At 41.7% G+C, this 17,982-nt stretch overlaps 1 protein-coding gene across 6 annotated transcripts in view; it reads left to right on the plus strand.

Annotated features, from left to right (window-relative positions):
- Cad99C (cadherin 99C) overlaps positions 1-12,513 on the plus strand; it is a 63,852-nt gene extending 51,339 nt beyond the window's left edge. For 2 of the 6 annotated variants that reach the window (XM_022789363.2, XM_022789364.2), the window contains exons 3-18: positions 2,625-2,687; positions 2,947-3,089; positions 3,384-3,743; positions 4,002-4,604; positions 4,911-5,042; positions 5,237-5,395; positions 5,604-5,876; positions 6,209-6,424; positions 6,562-6,698; positions 6,943-7,038; positions 7,254-7,446; positions 7,686-8,041; positions 8,335-9,208; positions 9,430-9,965; positions 10,182-10,532; positions 10,942-12,513. In XM_022789363.2, the coding sequence (XP_022645098.1) occupies positions 2,625-2,687; positions 2,947-3,089; positions 3,384-3,743; positions 4,002-4,604; positions 4,911-5,042; positions 5,237-5,395; positions 5,604-5,876; positions 6,209-6,424; positions 6,562-6,698; positions 6,943-7,038; positions 7,254-7,446; positions 7,686-8,041; positions 8,335-9,208; positions 9,430-9,965; positions 10,182-10,532; positions 10,942-10,993 (4,544 nt within the window). In that variant the 3' untranslated portion in view covers positions 10,994-12,513. Of the gene's footprint in view, positions 1-1,699; positions 2,126-2,199; positions 2,378-2,624; positions 2,688-2,946; positions 3,090-3,383; positions 3,744-4,001; positions 4,605-4,910; positions 5,043-5,236; positions 5,396-5,603; positions 5,877-6,208; positions 6,425-6,561; positions 6,699-6,942; positions 7,039-7,253; positions 7,447-7,685; positions 8,042-8,334; positions 9,209-9,429; positions 9,966-10,181; positions 10,533-10,941 lie in introns of those variants that run through there. The other 4 variants (XM_022789366.2, XM_022789367.2, XM_086981374.1 and 1 more) reach the window with 4 other exon arrangements.
- The last annotated feature ends 5,469 nt before the right edge of the window (positions 12,514-17,982 follow it).

Below are 17,982 nucleotides of genomic sequence, written 5' to 3' on the forward strand. Positions count from 1 at the left end.
AGGTGACGCCGGTTTGAAAACCGTCAGCCTTTGTATAAATATATATTTATACATACGTACATATATAGTAGTACACTGAAGAGGAATACGATTGCAGTGGAACAGTAAATGAACCGTTTTGTGATGTTTTCAATATTGCTTGTTACCGAGTGCATAGACATCGATGCTCGGAGTGACGAGAATGCTAGCATTCGGCGGGGCCAATCAAGTCGCAAGCAGCTGAGGTCCATCGTTGTTGTTCTTTCGTTTGTTTTTTTTTTTCTGCTTATGTGCCATATGTGTGCGTGCGTTTATGTGCGATGAGAATCGAAAGCAAAATGTTTTTAGCAAGATCGAAATTCGGTGGTGTCTTTCCTTGATACGCTAGTGGGGCGTACTTTTTCCGCTACTGCAATGCGACTATAGTAGGGCGATTGCTGCTACCAACGTAGCGGAGTTACGTACGAACGTGCACGCTACTATGGCCCCGATCAGCACTCAGATTCATTAAAAATATACGAGACAGACGCTTATCGAGAAAGGACGATCTTTTTTGGCTCAAAATGAAAGGTCTGGCACGTTGACAGTGAGCGATTCTTTATGACCTGACAGGGCGGGCATAGAGATCTTGAGTATTTGGGCGCAGTTCAATAATCTGCTTACGGTGAAGTACATTACAGATTCTAAATCGTGAAGATTGAGACGCCAAGTGCATAAAAACGGTCTAGAAAGGTAGTCTAACTGCAGTAGCTCGATTATACACTGATCACCGACTGGTATGCACAACGTTCACAGAATCATTTTCTGTTATTTCTTATCATTTAAATTGTGGGTTATTAATGTCAGCTGCAGCTTCTGTCAGTCTTCTATTCTCAACGATTACTTATTGATGTTTTGCCAATTATAGCTCCTTCCGTGGTTGACATTTGATTTGACATAGCATCGTCCGGAAATGCACGCAGCTCACTGATTAGTGAGTTGGCAAAACTACCACCTACCGCTGCCCTCACTTGCTAGACAAAAATTCGTGCTCTCATCGCTCTGCTTCGTACCGCAGAATTCATCTGTTATTCTGAAAACGGGTCGGGACTAATGCGGAGGAGTTTTAACGGTTGCCGTCAACTCTTGCCTCTGATGGGGCCTTGGTATTTTACCGGAGGCGATCATCGTTGTTTTCGTAGGAACGAGTCACTGGATGAGAAAGGTTCATCTTATATGTTTACTAAATACTGCGTACTCTACTGAAAACTATTAGTAGCTTATATCTCAGAGGAAATAACCTTCAAAGAGTGTATTTCTGTTGATTCGTTCTAGCGTGTGTGCTTTTCTCCTATAATTATGTCCGCCTCAGCGTTATAGATCGACCAGAGGAGCGTTCGACAGGCTAAGCGGAGACACACAATTTATTTTTTTATATTATATATATATATATAAGCCCGGTTTGTATAGCTAAACACACTTACGATTCCGATTGATCCGTTCTCGATAGAATTCTATATTTCCATACAGATACATATCCATACAGATTACGTATAAATGTTAAAGAGAACGTTATAAACGTATCCATTGTGCGGAACGCACTTATGTTGTCATATTACAGCGATGTGATGTCCTGTACCGGCAAATGTCTACTTTGATGGAGACTTTCCTAGCTTCGTTTGGCAACGTCTAGCATCCTATGTAGATTTTTCAAGGCTGCTGCATCCTTCTCTGTCGCCTTTCATTACTCTTGACCTGTGATTGTTATCATAGCTTTACTATAATCTGTAGAATTGAGTAGAATTCAGTATGGTCTACTGAGTTACGGGAATGCTTAATCAGACTTATTTTCCTCAGACGATGTTCAGAGCCGACATACTGAACGACAACTGCTACCGTATCAATCATAACAACGGCGTCGATAAATCGATAACAGGGATGAATCAGAGGGCTGTACGTTGCCAATGATGGGAATACAACTACTCGTGGCAGCAAATGGCCATTATCTGTGTATGTGGCATGATGGCTCTCAAGCTGATACCGCATGCTTAAATATATCAAGGTGGCAGTCATGAAACAGAAAGTTCAGTCTTCTAGACAAACATTACGCGTATCGTCCGTTGATCTAGTGTGTCGATGGTACGTGTCATATTGTCACGACTAAGATGTGCGTACCATATAATGTGAAAGCATATCGTCACAATGTGATTTTTGGTAATAGTAATTTATACTGAGCTTTGAATAGTAGGACGGAAGCTATACACTCGTTTATTGACACATGTTAATGTGTTAGTGACTTGTGTTCGATTAAATTTCGTGTGTAATTTCGTCTGCTGGAAATTTTACGTTTCGTACAAAACGATATATTAGGAAACTAACGTTTGCAGTGATGACTTCATATCAGATTTTCTACGAATGAGTGAGTTTTGAAACGGTTGTGATAGTATTTGTGACCAATGGAAAAGGAACGAATCAAGTTTGCTCGATTAATTCCGGTTTCTGTTATTGGTTTCATCTAAAAGGACATAGCATATATTCGTCAATAAATAACATCACGACCTACTTACATACATCGTATTATTCAGAGTCCATCCCGATTCTAATTTTAATGTAACCACGTATATTACAACGTTGAAAATGTATCCTGTGTCGTCTGCTCATTTCAGTGTGCGATATTCACGACAATGAAAAGGTTATCATTATGGATATCCTTGAGAGCCAAGGACAACGTAAGTCCGATCTATTTCAGTTTTAGGCTAAACATGTTTCTCCTTTAAATATTACGATACGAAATAAGATGCAACAATTATTTTGTATATGTGCTCACATTTGTACGACGAATAGCATGTCCGTTTTCCAAAACTTCACATTACCCTTCTTTTCCTATTTACTATAGACATCTATTTGTATAGGGAGGGTGTTTGGCCACATCAGCGTACCGAAAGTACAAGATAGTTGAACGGTGGCTGTGTCCTTTTCACGTTGCAGAGTTTAATCAGAAGACAAGCCCTGTATATCTACCGATAGAAGGAAAAGGCGACGAAATTGAGATAAGTGTAATATCCTCTTCGAAAGATGCTTTCGCAGTTCTTGGCGAACAACTAGTACTTCAAAAGCCTCTCGATCGAGACGTAAGTTCTTCACGATCCTCATAGAGTTACCATTAAGATCAGCATGGCCTTAGTTGACCTTTTGGTCGCTTAAAAACATTCATTAGACAGAACTCGATTCACTTGATGCACATTTATTTCGAATTAAGACTTAAGTTTGAAGTACCGTGACATCCTATACGCATTACCCCTCTTCCGTTTTTTTACCGGTGAAACTGTCAACTAAAAATTTCGAACGATTTGTTGTTGAGTATATCGTGTCTTTGTCCTTGTCTCTGTCACAAAGATATAAATATTGCGAATGTATCGACACAGGCGGAGGACCTCTCATCGGTTCGAGTTCAACTACGATGCGCAGCCAAAAATGGATCCCGAAAGAAGGTTATTCAAGTGCTGGTACGCGTCAACGACATTAACGACAACGCGCCAGTTTTTAGTAGCAAGAATTACACAACGTCCGTTTCGGAAGAGGCCCCCGTTGGTACAATGGTATTTGCAAATTTCACAGCTACGGATCTCGATGCGGGCGTCAATGGACTTGTGGAATATTTCGTTGAGGGCACTGAAAAGGGGGACGAGGCCGACTCCAATGACGCGGCGCATTTTTTCAGCGTTGATTCACCTCACCAGGGAATTGTTACGATCAAACGGCCCCTCGACTACGAGCGTGCACAGGTGCGTTAGCCTAGAGACGAAATTCATTTTAGGATATTTACTTATTCCACGCTAAATTTTTAACAAACAACACCTACGTAGCGTATCAAACTGACGGGAAAGAATAAATTCACGTGGCTTTTGTGCGCGAAACAAATGGCTGAGCTAAAATTTCGTTCATTCAATTACGCTTTTACTGAAAAACGTAGCATTTACAGCTGGGAATTTAATCCGAAGTATGCCTTTTATGTATTTCCAAAAATTTCATTCCACTGTTAGGTCTATTACTTGCGAGTGATTGCTGTCGACAAGGCAGTAAATATTGAGGATCGACAAACTTCAACAACCACACTTACGATTAACATCGAGGACGCCGACGATCTTCCGCCAATGTTCTTCTACCCGGGCTGTACGGCTCACAACCTAAATGGTGTTTGTGAAGGTGTTCAGTATCGCGGAGAAGTGGCTAGTGGGGCGATTGAAGGGGCGCTGAAGCTGCGACCGGACACGATCTACGCACGGGATCAAGACTCAATGGACCATCCCATCCAATACTCGTTCGTGGATGGAACGCCATCAGATTTTCGAAGTATTTTTGAAATTAACATTACAACCGGTATCGTCAGTCAGATCGCACCAGCCTCGAGAGCCGTCACCACACATTACAGTATTACTGTCAAAGCCGAGGAACAGTCGGAATATCGTCGCTTTGCCCTGGCCTCACTTACGGTGGAAGTACTCGTCGCCGATCTCCACCCGCCAGTGTTGTCGGCCAACGTTTTTGAAGGATACGTTGACGAAACCTCGCCGGTTGGCACCCGTGTTATGTCCTCACCTCGTGGGGGAGACCCAATCATGTTTCAGGTCACCGATGAAGATTATGTGAGTAACTAATACATAGAGCGGATGAAGAAAATATTCGGTACTCGGCATCAACCTAAGCGAGACCAAGTTGTGTGATTACGTTTGCATGATCAGAACAATATTGTAGTTGGTGAAGCAGATTCGAGAGAGCAACGAATCTGTCCTTAGGGTGCTTTCTGCACGTAATGAATAGACGTCTCATCTGTTGTAGTTCATAGAGTATCTTGATGTCAGCTTCAAGGTTCAATGACACCGGCATAGAACACAAATAGCTTTCTTGGAATGAAGGTCGCGACTCTAATGTAGGATCAATAACACTTTCAGTCCGAAAAAGAGCAGTATTACTCTTTCGCGGTATCAACAATAGTTTTCAAGGTTGACGCGGAAGGGTTCCTGGTAGTTGGAGAGCCTCAACTCGATCGAGATTCGCCGAACCCAAATGTCTACGAATTCGAAGTATGCTCACATTCATCTGCACTAGATATCCAACAGGAGGTTCATTTCAGAAGTGCTTATCATACCATTTATACCTACAAGACATATTTTCAAAAGCAATCTATTCAAATTAGCTAAATACGCATATCACCAATATGTTTACCTTCGATGTAGTTGGTTAACTACTTATGCGTTTACTTATGCACATTTTGAAGGTTCAAGCCAAAGAGGTTGGAACTCCAGAAGGCCGCGGCCTTTCACGTCCAATTCAACTACGTGTTCATCTTAATGATGTCAATGACAACTCGCCTGTCCTGCCGCTGATCAACCCAGTTACACTTGAAAGCGGTGATGGAATTCGTACTGTCATGAAGGTCAGACACCCCAATTTACGTACCAATAGTACCACACAGATTGTAAATCGTCTCCTGTTCCTGATCTGAACTGTGAAAGTATAAGCATCATCATAGAGGTATATATAGGCTTTCAATGACTCATTATTAGCCAGTGAAAGCGACGTCCAGACGCAGTAGTTCGAAACAAGTGTAGTTGATTTGTAATTTGTTGTTTTTACATTTTCAGGTCGAAGCTTCCGATAATGACGAAGGTGACAATGCACGAGTAGCATACTCAATTTATCACATTAGCAATAACGGTGCGGAACGCTTTGCGATAGATCCGGAGACTGGGGAACTCCGTGTGATGACTCCTGTTGACGCAGGCGAGCAGTTCTCAATCACAGTTCAGGCGACGGATGGCGGCGGGCTTTATACACAAGGCATTATCGAGGTGATGGTGATACCCGGGCCGAATCTTGGAGGGCCCATTTTCACGCAAGATGAATACTATGCAGAGGTTTGTCACACACTCCGTTATATTCATGCTGTTAGTACTCAGAAAAGGACTTTATTAAGCACCTATTGGAGAGCTGGAATTCAAAAACCCGATCACCCAAAAATAATTCCTTTCCTATCGAGCATATGACCAGCTGATATCCTAATCAAAAAAAACATTAACATTGTAATATATTGAATTAAAAGTAAATAATAAGATTATTGCTGATATTTTTGTTAATTATCTATGAAAAAGTCAATTTCAAAGATTGCATATATTTTTTAATACGTTGTCATGAGGCCGGTACGCCAGAATGTTTTTATAGATATGATGATAACACTTGTTTCCCATAGGTGGCTGAAGGTTCGCCTGTTGGTGTACCTGTAACAACTGTGAAAGCAAGCGATCCCGAACGCGGAGTCGTCTACTATTCAATCGTCGATGGAAACTTCGGAGGCAGTTTCTCCGTAGATCAGGAGACAGGGACCGTATTTGTGGTCGGCCGACTCGACAGAGAGAGCAAGGATAGTTATAACCTTACGTTAAAGGCCTCGGATAGTGGAGATTTGGTTCGTAAGACACACAGACACACACGTTTACATATATATAAAATCCAGTATTTATATAAAGAGAAAAATGACTAGAGTTGCTGGCACCATATTCATACTTGACCAGTTTTTGCAATTGACGCTTTTGTGTTTTCCAGTACAACGTGGCATCACTGCTTGTCAATATAGCAGATATTAACGACGAGGTCCCACAGTTTACTGAAAGTATATACAAGTTCGTGGTGCCTGAAGGTGTTTCTGCAGCTCTTGTAGGCCAGGTGAACGCCACCGACAGGTAATGATACGGTGTTTAGTACACATTATTATGGAGCAGAAATTCAGTACCACTTTCTTATTTTCTTATTTTTTCTTCTATCAAGGTTAAAACCTCCTACTTTCGTGCCACAGCTGAAGCTCACAATGACAGGGACCTATTTGAATATGTCAACCGTGACAACGGAAAGGGGTCGTTCATTAAACATTGCCAAAACTTAGTAAAACTTCTAGAAACAACCTGTTTCCTTCTATTCCTACTCTAGGGACACCGGAGTAAATGCCGAGATCAAGTACTCGATGGAAGATCCCACCCTTACATTCAGTATAAACGAGGTTAACGGCAGCATCTACAATAATAGGTATGTTAAACTTAAAGCTTGTACATTTCGAGAATAGAAGTTAGTTCGCTATAAGTGGCAAAACATGTGAGCAGCCTGAGACGATTGAGTAAAGAAGTAAACAGAAATAGAAATTAGTATTCGACCGTTTGACAAAATAAGTATAAAGCAACTCCGTTAATTTCTGTAATTAGTTGATTAATGGTGTGATCCGTAATTCTGAAACTCTATTGTAGGCCGCTGAATTTTGAAACTGAAAAGGATTTTGTTATGGTTGTCACGGCCACTGACCGCGGTGAAAATATGCTAAGCGCCAAGGTTGAGGTTCGAGTTCGTGTTCAGGATGAACAGGATGAAGTGCCAATCTTTGAGAAAAATTTCTACGAAGTTGATATTAAGGAGAATATGCCCAATACTTCTCTCATAAAGGTTGGGAACTTTCAATTCAATATTATTAAAAAGACCGACCAAAATAATTAGAGGTTCTTATAATCCACGAACCATTTTATTACACATAACGGCCTGATAAATATATGCCTGCAATAAATTTCACATGCACACGTATTTTATACTCCTTGAGCACTGAACGTATCTGAAAGGCAATAACTATCTCTAACTACAATCTTAAATTACTATTGTTTAACAATTTATGCCTTACTCATTCTCAGATTGAAGCGGTGGATCCTGACACAGAGAAACAAATAACTTATGTTATCAAAGAAGGCGATAGGCGGCTCTTCAGCATTAATTCAGTGACAGGAATGATATCAACACTCAAGGGACTCGACTTTGAAATAGCATCCCTTCACACCCTAGTGGTCGGTACACTTGAGAATCAAAATGAAAATGACCCTAAGTCCACGGCCACAATCAAGGTGATTGTGGTCGACGTCAATGATAATGCCCCTAAATTTGTGACCCCACCACTGCCAACACGCCTGCAGGATTCTGCCCCTGTGGGCACAATGGTTGCCACGATGGTCGCGAACGACGAAGATGGCACGGTGCCTCTAAACGTTGTCAAGTAAGTCCAAGCAAGTTATAATTTCGGGACCTTTATAATGCATTGCTATATCTATTAGCCTTGTTTAAGTCATAAATTGTAGGTGTGTACTCAGTCGTGTTGATAAAAATAAGTTACGTATATTTAAAATAGTATCATTTAATAATAATCTTTTACCACCTCAAGACTAAGTAACAGATGTGAAAAACCTGAATTTTTACTCCTGCTATCGCGCTAGATCGTCCCTTAGTCCATCAGACGCCTACGAACGTCGTCTGACCAATGTGTTAGAATGATCATTATTATTATTACAGGTACGAGCTTATCGGTCAAGGGCGAGCATTGAATTTCTTTACAATCGATTCAAACTCTGGTATGGTCACTGTTAAAGACGACTTAAAGAAGGAACCTACTTCGGAGTACACCATCGATGTAAAGGCCTACGATCAAGGCGAACCATCGCTTAGTACCAGCCTGTCGTTTATCGTCTACGTCGAACATTTGGCCACTGTACAGCCTGACTCCGGAATCGGCTTTGTTGATGGTCACTTCCAAGTGGAGCTAGACGAAAATGTTGCCGAACACACGCTCCTCAAAGCCATACCGGTAGTGAACCGCCCGCCACGTGCTCATATCGATTGCCACATTAGCAGTGGAAATGAACGAGGTCATTTTTACGCAAAGATGAGCTCTCAAGGTGAATGCGAAGTTCGTGTTGCTCAGCAGGTTCGGCTCGACTACGAGAACCTTCAACAATATCAATTGGCTGTACGGCTTGCGGCCAGCGCCGGAGTGTTCAGTGCGTCTCGGCTTACTGCACAGCTAACTGTTGATATCCGTGACGTGAACGATAACCGGCCTGTATTTATCGTACCTCCTGGTATTGCTGATCTTAGTGGCAATAGTTACCTTGGCGCTTTACCTATCGATAGTCCTGTTGGATACGAGATATTGACGGTGACCGCTGAGGACATGGATTCCGAGGGCAACGGTCGTGTCAGCTTCGAAATCGTTCCGGAAACGAACAAGGGCGAATTTTTCACGATAAATCCTAACAGCGGCATGATTTCGTCAATTAGAGCTTTCGACGAGGCTCAGAATCATTCTATGCCAATTAAACTCAAGATAGTTGCTCGAGATAACCCAGTTGACCCGGGAGCTACTCTCAGTCAGAGAGTTAACGTTTATGTAAGCCATCTATATCGACATATTTTCCGATATCCTCTAAATATTTCAAACACAATTGTAGTATCTTATTCCGCCTTGCTACTTGACAAGTCGCGTGTGTGTATGTAGAATGAAAAGATTAACTTTTTTGTTTAGCGCGTATCGATCGTTAGCTTGAAGTGTTGCACAAACCTATGAATGCGCCAACAATGACGCGTTTGAAACATTATTTACGTCTTCAGATCAACTTGCTCACGCGAGATAACCAGCTATGCCTTGTGATGCCCGATATGTCGCAAGAGAAGGTCCGCAAGATGAAAGACCGTTTGGCATCAATCATCAAAAAGCAATCGCATATGCTTGTAGGCGTGCATCTTATTGGACCAATGGAATTCGTACGTAATAATACTGTGGAACACGACGGAAGCGGTACCGATCTCTGGTTCCATCTCATTGATCCACAAACACTTAAGGCTGTTAGCGTTAAGGATCGTCGAATTCGATCGCTCGTTGCTAAGGGTGACCTACAAGCTACAGCCATGTGGGGTCAATTCTACCACGATGTTGGCATCAATGTAAAAGCAGTCCGTCAACAAATTGTCGTGCTTCCGCCAACTACAACGGAAACACCTGAGATAATCGAAATCCGTGGCGCGAAACGGAGCATGGTCTTCCTTCGCGAGATGTCTGATCTAGGAGCGGTACTAATCGGAGTTGGCGTCCTTATCTTCATTTTCGGCATTTTCGGAATCGTATACCATTGTTGTGCGTGGAAAAGGTTTGCCTTATTTCTTTACGTGAATTTCAAATAACTACTCTTCAGCTTTTCACCTGGATGGTTGACAGATTCATTACTAACGTAGCAAATAGAAATATAAATACTATAGAACGGCGCGTATCTAACGTGCAGGGGAAAGTATTACGGCCACTCCTGGATATTCATGGCAATTCACAAAGTTCCATGTTGTTTTTTATTCTTCTTCAATTCATATAGATTTCTGAAGCAACAAGAGTTGGCCGCGCAGGCAGCTGCAATTCCGCCCAAGCCCAAACTTTTCCCGGTACCACCGGTACCTCAAAGTCCACGTTATGAACCCGTATACGCGGAGTCTTCGATGAAGGAATATGAGACACAAGTACTGCAAATGAGCGTCAATATCGATGATGGACCTGGAGGCACCGTACGGGGTTTGCCATTCACAAACCCCAATGAAGTGACATACATGTCACGCAGCCAGCTTGATCTTAGTCCGTGCACTGCGCAGAGTAAAGCGTCAACACAACGCCTTTCGAGCGAAGAGGGCAGCCCGCACGTCGTGACCAAGAATCCTCTCTACGAAGCAATGTACGTATAATGACATCCGGATCAACGAAAGCGCAGAGCCCTACAAACAAGTTTGCTCACTTGTAACTTTTTTTAGTTACATCGCTGGTAACTGACTATTAAGAGCTAGCGATCATTGGCCAACTACTCCAGTGGCACGTGATAGTCAAAATACTTCACTTTACAGTATGTTTCATGCATAATAACACTTATATATAAATTACAAATTACGTTTAGAACTACCGAGTGGCTTCTGCAATGATTCGTGATGAAACAATAGGAGAAAAAGATGCGAGCAAAATGAATTTATTCACGAATAAGCTATACGATATTTTTTCTATTACCCATTTACGGGCCCTAAGTGTCTGCCGTTTGCATTGTTGTAAGGCATTATCTTTCCGGACACTGTTTTTCATCTGAAACGTTTCAGTTCTGACGACGATTTCGACGACTCACAAGCGAAACGGAGACCGCCAAAATAGGTGATCGTCGGGTGCCAGAAAATGACTCGAGTATACTCTAGAGGAAAGCATGCCCGCTATACGGTGCCACGAGACGAGATTTGCCCCCTGCGACATTGAGCCTGCTTGCGAAAATGAAAACAGCCATTTCGTATCGAGCGAAGAAAATAGCCTTCGTTTTCAGGGGATTGTTCCACCACTATGGAGATACGATCAGGAAAAGGCAATAACTGTGGGGCAAAACTCGCAACTTAATTGAGCTTTCCTTGTATTTAGTAATTATGGTAATAATTATATAGTTGGTTAGGGAGACGGTTGATCACTTGTCGTTCGTAAACTACAACCCTTGATTTTACTAATGGGAAACGAATGCAATCGTGTACATTTGGTAACTATTTTATGGTAGCTCAGATTTGATACTTAATGTTGCATACGACGGCTGCGTTGTGTTAAAGAAAAGCTGACTCTCTATCTAGTTTAGTGGGCTTGGGTCGAACCTAGCTAATCTAAAAAACTAATATTCATTTGACTTCATAGCAAGGAACGCTCGACACGTCTAAGATGGAACAGTAAAAGACGATGCCATTTGATTATGTAGCAGGTCACAGAGCATTTTCATGATTTCTATCATTCTTATTGTTTGAAAACTGTCCCAATGAATCGTCTATTATTTATTTTCTGAAGACCTGCCAATCACGGCGCGAAGGATCGGCCATTGGCTCAACAGCTCAGGTATACTACCGCGCAGATCCCGTTTGAGGTCGTGTACACAGGAGACAAATTTGGAAACCGAATGAAACGCCGCCCGTTAATTATCAAATAGATAATACTATGCAATACGCAATCGGTACTCATGACAGCTTATGACAGACAATATGACAGGGAATGAGCGTGCTTTCAGAGCAATTGCGTATCTACTCAGCCTGGAACGGACAAGTTACCTGCGTAATGCTACAAACGTGTGTTAGTAGTTAGAGTTTCAACTGGTTGCCTGGGTGAAGAGCCCTATAGCTTTGAGCTAGATTCAATTGAGATCGGCCAGAGGCTGACTCGATGTAAAAGGTCTATTAGATGTCGGCTCAGGGCCGATTCAAACACGGACGGAGAGCCTGATCTAGTTTTGCTTTTAAGTATAGTATAAGACGAGATCGCACGTGACACGGCTAACAGGCCAAGACGATCTATACATGCTACGACGTGCAATACTGGAGGTGGCATCTGAGCCAACGACAGGGAATAAGCCGGGGTCAAAATGTGATGTGTACTGGGACCTGGAGAGGAAAGGCCAGCGAAAAACTGTAAATACGAGGCATAAAACATCATAAGTAGAAAGGTGACGGCGATGAAAAATTACTTTATGACCACAAATTGAATTCATGGGCAAGCGAACGAGTGAACATCGAACATTACAAACAAAAACAAAAAATAGAGACAAACGAAACTGGAGAGAATGCTGTCAAAAAGGACAATGGGTGATTCTGTTCTGAATGTGTAAATAATTCAAGAAAGAAAAATAAAAATATCTAGGCATTAACAACTAAGCGCAAGCATTTTTATTCTTTTTACCTTCTAGTACTAATGTTTGATTGTTCCAGCTTGTAGACCTTTATCGCGCACTGTAACTTACTTTTTGTAGGCTTCGATCAGTCTCCGTCAATCTTGTCGTGTATGATGGTTATTAATGGCTAATTTGTATAAGCTTGATCGACTTTTGCTACGTCAGCTTGAAATTGTACCCACAGACAGCAAGCAACAATGTCCGCCATCTTGTGCATAGACATTTATACTTGTTGGTGTAGTATCAATCTCTGCACTTTTTTTTTTTGTTAGTTCCCTAATATTTAACTTACTAACGTATACGTTAAGCTACAGCCACCTCTACCATAAGCCTTTTACAGGAGCATGTCTATTAAGCGTTCATGGGTGATGGTAAGATACCGTTGTCAGTGTTGTTAGGTGACGCTATGCAGGGTGCCTGGAACCTTTATGTGAAGTATCTGAAATAGCTAACTATCACCCACAAACAGGCATCGTCAGAAACATAGCTCGTCCAGTCTGTTATTAGAAGAATGCCAGAGGAACGTGAAATCGAACTCTGTAATCCTTCGTATTTGTGAATCCTTTGAGCATTTGGCCGGGAAATTAGTTTCTCTCAGTTTTCCAATGCCGAAGCCTATATTTGATCTAGGAAATGAAGTTGACGAGCTCAAGCCATCGATTTCTTGAGTTACGGCAACAACAAAGTTCCTTAACCCAAACGTATTAGGTAAAGAATATATGGTTTTGTAGATATTGACGAAAAATTGATATGATTTTAGAAACGGCGCAATGGCTATATCTAGTATGTTATCTTTGTTTTTTGGTTTTGTTCCTTCTTTGTTATCTTCGCGCATTTCGTTTTTAGCATACTTGTGAGTCATAGCTATTTATTAAAAACAAGGCGGACAAAGCATCCACTAGAGCTGGTCCTCCATAGAGCACCAAATCAAATATTAATTAACTAGTTTTCACTATCTGATAGGTTTTATCGTAGTATACACAGTGCCTTGACTATATATTGCACTTCCGATAGTGTTATCTCAACGGCCGATCATACGCTTTTTACTATGCTAGATAAAAATCTAAAATTAACATTTGATAGTTGCCAGTACACAAAAGTAAAAAAAAAATATTTTTTGACGTCAAGTTGTTATTATGCAGACGGCTACTGTTTTCGTATGCGAATATCCTAACCCGTCTCGGTTGTCTTCGTTGAGGATTGGAAGCATCGCGGTCAAAGTTTTATGAAATGTTCAACAATTGCATTTGAGTTAACACAGTTTGCCAATAGCACTCGCTTAGGTTTTGCTAAAAATCATTTCTTTCTTCAAAAGACTATACTTCACAAAGCAACGATCTTCAAAAATTCCCTTGGCGTATCTATATTTATTTTTAGGTTTAGTATCTTCGCAGGTAGGAGTACGGTGTACGTGGTATCCATGTATATGCCTCTCGGGGTGCTCCTTAAGGAGAACAACCAACATATAACACCGGCGTAAACGCGTGAGAAAGAATTGCATCAAGAAAATGTAACCCAGTTTTGTATCTCGTTTAGCAATTCACCGACGCCTATTTGTTTACGCGGTTTAACGGTTGTAGAAGCGAAATTAATTACAAGCTATCATCAACGAAGGAAAACACTTTTACGTACGCGAATACGGTTGACTACGGCTTACACGCGCTAACACCTCTCAGGCTTCTAGACAGCCATATGACGGAGCCCTCCCAAGCGAGGGGTTCAATTATTTGGGCCAACAATTATTTGTCCGCCAAATGCCTCTCGATCCCCTTGAAGTGTCAGGTTGTTCCGGAGCGAAATACGTAACTACAAACATCTTTTCTTCCTAATAACAGTGGTATCAAGATACGCTTTGCACCTTCATGCAAGCACCAAGCGACACGATGTTGCGCTACACATAGTCGGTGGACCTTACGGCTTGTCTATGTCGTTTACGATTCATCTAAAAAATATGCTATAATATCGGTATTTCACAACCATGTTGAGTATGAGTTTGCTTGAGGGTACCTTGAGTGGCTAAAAAGATTACGAGGAGCAACAACTGTCAGAATCGTTGTTTAAATCTTATTCTAGCAATACATTCCCCCTAGTAATATTTCATGTACTTATCGAAATAAGGTATCTTAATCGCAAGGAAGCTTGGTCCTTTTTCGGATTAATATCTAATTTACCTACTAGCCGCTTGCATCTCACGTCAATGCACCCTACCAATGTAAATGTGCCTTTTTCAAGGCCAAGAGCTCGAAGCTCGTCGGGAATATTTGTTCGAATAAGATACGTCCGGTTTCACGATGGCAGGCTTCCTTGCCCTAAGCTAACGACTCTCTACAAATCATAGAACGGTGGATGGAAGAACATCACCTTAGGCTAGCAGCAGAAAAGACAGAAGCAATATATTTAACTGGAAAAAAGAAGGCCACAAATATAGAAATATACCTGGGTAATACACGAATTAGCATCCAAAAGAGAGCAAAGTACCTTGGAGTAATAATGGACACCGCAATGACTGGAAGGGAGCATATTAAACATGCAGCCAAAAAAGCAGAAAGAACAGCCCTCAATCTGGCGAGAATATTACCCAGAGTGGGAGGAGCCTCGGAGGGCAGTCGAAGACTACTGGCCTCAGTAGCAGAGGCGACAGCGCTATACGCAGCGTCGGTATGGGCAGAAATGGCGCTGAGGACGAAAGCCAACAGAGAGACATTACTAGCGGCACAAAGAATAGTAGCAATACGAGTAGCCAGAGCATACAGAACAGTGTCAACCGAAGCACTCCTGGTTCTAGCCCAAATGATACCATGGGATCTACTGGCCATAGAGAGAGCGAAACATAAACAAAGAAATGAAGCTACAGACAAAACAAGAGCAAGGGAGGAAACAATGAATAAATGGCAGCAGCAGTGGGAAAACCCACGCGCGAATGGAGGAGGAGAATCTCCAGGCAGCTGGACTCGACACCTAATACCAGATGTCAGAAGGTGGTATCGCAGCAAACAGGGAGAATTAACGTATTACTCCTGCCAAGTTCTGACGGGACACGGTCAGTTCCAGACATACATGAAGAAGATTGGCAAAACGCAAATGGACACCTGCGTGCTCTGTGAGGCTGGCACGGAAGATGGAGTAGAACACACTCTAATCCAATGCCAGGCATTAAAGGCGGTCAGAGACAAACAGGTACATAGAGATGTAAGAACAAAGAACAGTACTAAGGAAATGGTGAACATGATGATCAAGGATAAGAAGAACTGGGCCAAAGTCACGGCCTTCTTCGACGAAATGATAAAAAGCAAGGAACAATTAGAAAGAAAGAGGCGTAAGAGAATAGCGGAAGGGCACACTCTAAACAATGGAGGGCCTAACACGCAACAACCGCAAATAGAAGTGCTACAGAGCGCGCGGCCTCCCTCGAGAGCTAGAGAAAATGCTCAAGAGGAAGGCCAAAACGGAGGATGGATCGGAACGGTTCAAGGAGAAGGGAGATGAAATGACCGTTCCTGCAAGCCATGGTTTCGAAGTAATATCAAAAATATACCGAGCCATGGCCCAAGCTGACAAGGGGTCCAGGGTTTAGTGGGTGAGAGTCCCACAGTACCGGACATTGGAGTAGATTGGTCATGCCCATGCCCGGTCTGCATAATGCATTTGCCCTCAACCTCCGAAAAAAAAAAAAAAAAAAAAAAAAAAAAAAAGCTTCCTTGCCCGAATAACCGGCTTAGCAGAAAGCTATTGCTACAAAATTGATTCTTACTGGTTCAAGCGTAAGGTATGATACCTAATTACATATTTCCTGACGACGCCAATCGTTGTAATGGTAAAAATACATTTTCGAAATGCGAAAGAAAAAACAGAACAATAGAAGTAGCGTTACCTAGATATGTTCAGCAAGTCTCATAATAGCGAGCAAGTCTATTCCTCTTAAAAGAATATACTGCAACGTTCAAATGCCATGCATAATTTTAATTTAAATTAAACGTAATTCAAATGTACATTGATTGTGATCGTTATTGTCTGTCAGTAGACGTGATCAGTTAAGTAAAGGCCAATTGGCTAAATAGATCTGACCAAACTAGTCTCATTCTATCCAGCAACTACCTTGATTCCGAAAAGCTTCTAGAATCGTGACCTTATTGACTAAGTTTCAACACTGGAAAAAGGGTACAACTCTTCAAACATATAGGAGTTCGCACATGCTAGGCCTTACGGAAATATTATACTTATAGAAATAGTTTCACTCTTATCCCGTTTTGTGAATTCCATCTACACTCCCACTTTTTAAGTATAAAATTTATGAAAATTCCTCACTTTCTACCAAATGTTCCCCTCAAGTTTATGAAGGCAAAATTAAAAAACACTTCATTATGAAGTGTCAATCTTAGCATTCTGATATGTAGGTAAGCTTGTCAGTCGGACAAAGTCATCAAAGCTAATCGTATGATTAAAGGCATCAATTACTAGTAAGACCAGATACTGAAGATTAAGTTCGTTCACTAAACTAGTTGCGCTTGGGTACGGCATATGCAACTGTCCAGTCCTTCTGGAAAGTTAGATAGAAATAAATACAGGTTGTGTCAACTGGATCGGCAATATGGATGTGCAAACACAGATTACTCCATGAGACCTACTTACTACGCTAACAGAGTCAGATAGTAGATCCGCGGCTTCTGACGACAAAGTAGCTTAAGTTGTCAAAGCTCTTTCTTTGCTACCCATTCAGGGTATCCCAGCGGTGTCGGGACGAACCTTGCAAGTAGAACAAAGATCATTTCGTATCAATACAATTGACGTTTTTTTTTTTGAAGAATCTAGAAAATCTCCTTCAATAGATGGCGGGATCTCTCTTCCAGATCCTCTGCCAGAACTACGATTGAGATCTGCACTGCTCCTGTCCCGACCTCCGAAGATGACTTGGCAACAACTACAAAGCTGCAGCTCTTTGCAGCTCCGGTGCATCAGAAGGTACACGTAGCTGAAGTTAGGAAGCGGAGGGTTGTATTCCAAAAGCTGCTGAAGAAAGCTATATATATATATATATATATATATATATATATATATATATTAGAAGAGCCATATACATAACTGCGAACACTCAGACTCTTGTTTTCAATCGCATAAAAGCCCCAAACCTTTTGAAAACATGGCCTTTGCCACGAATGGACCCTCCATCAGACGCGGCCTTCTACTTTTCAGTCAATTGCCTATAAAAAGCGTGTTGAGGTCATTCCAATGCGCAGAGTTGGCTCCAGCCTATGACCACAGGCCTACTAACATCCATTTCTAATCAAGCGAACATGCCCACTACGTTTGGGCAGACATAGAATTATACGCAAGTGACGTAAAGTAGGGAGAGTTGATAAATTCAACGCTTACGTGATTTGACGGTTTATTTGCCAAAAAAAATAATTACCTACATTTAAACATTTTCATTAATGTACATCAACAGCGATTTTCT

The sequence above is a fragment of the Varroa destructor genome, unplaced genomic scaffold (assembly GCF_002443255.2).
Source record: "Varroa destructor unplaced genomic scaffold, Vdes_3.0 BEIS01000001.1, whole genome shotgun sequence".
In the NCBI taxonomy this organism is placed as follows: domain Eukaryota; kingdom Metazoa; phylum Arthropoda; class Arachnida; order Mesostigmata; family Varroidae; genus Varroa; species Varroa destructor.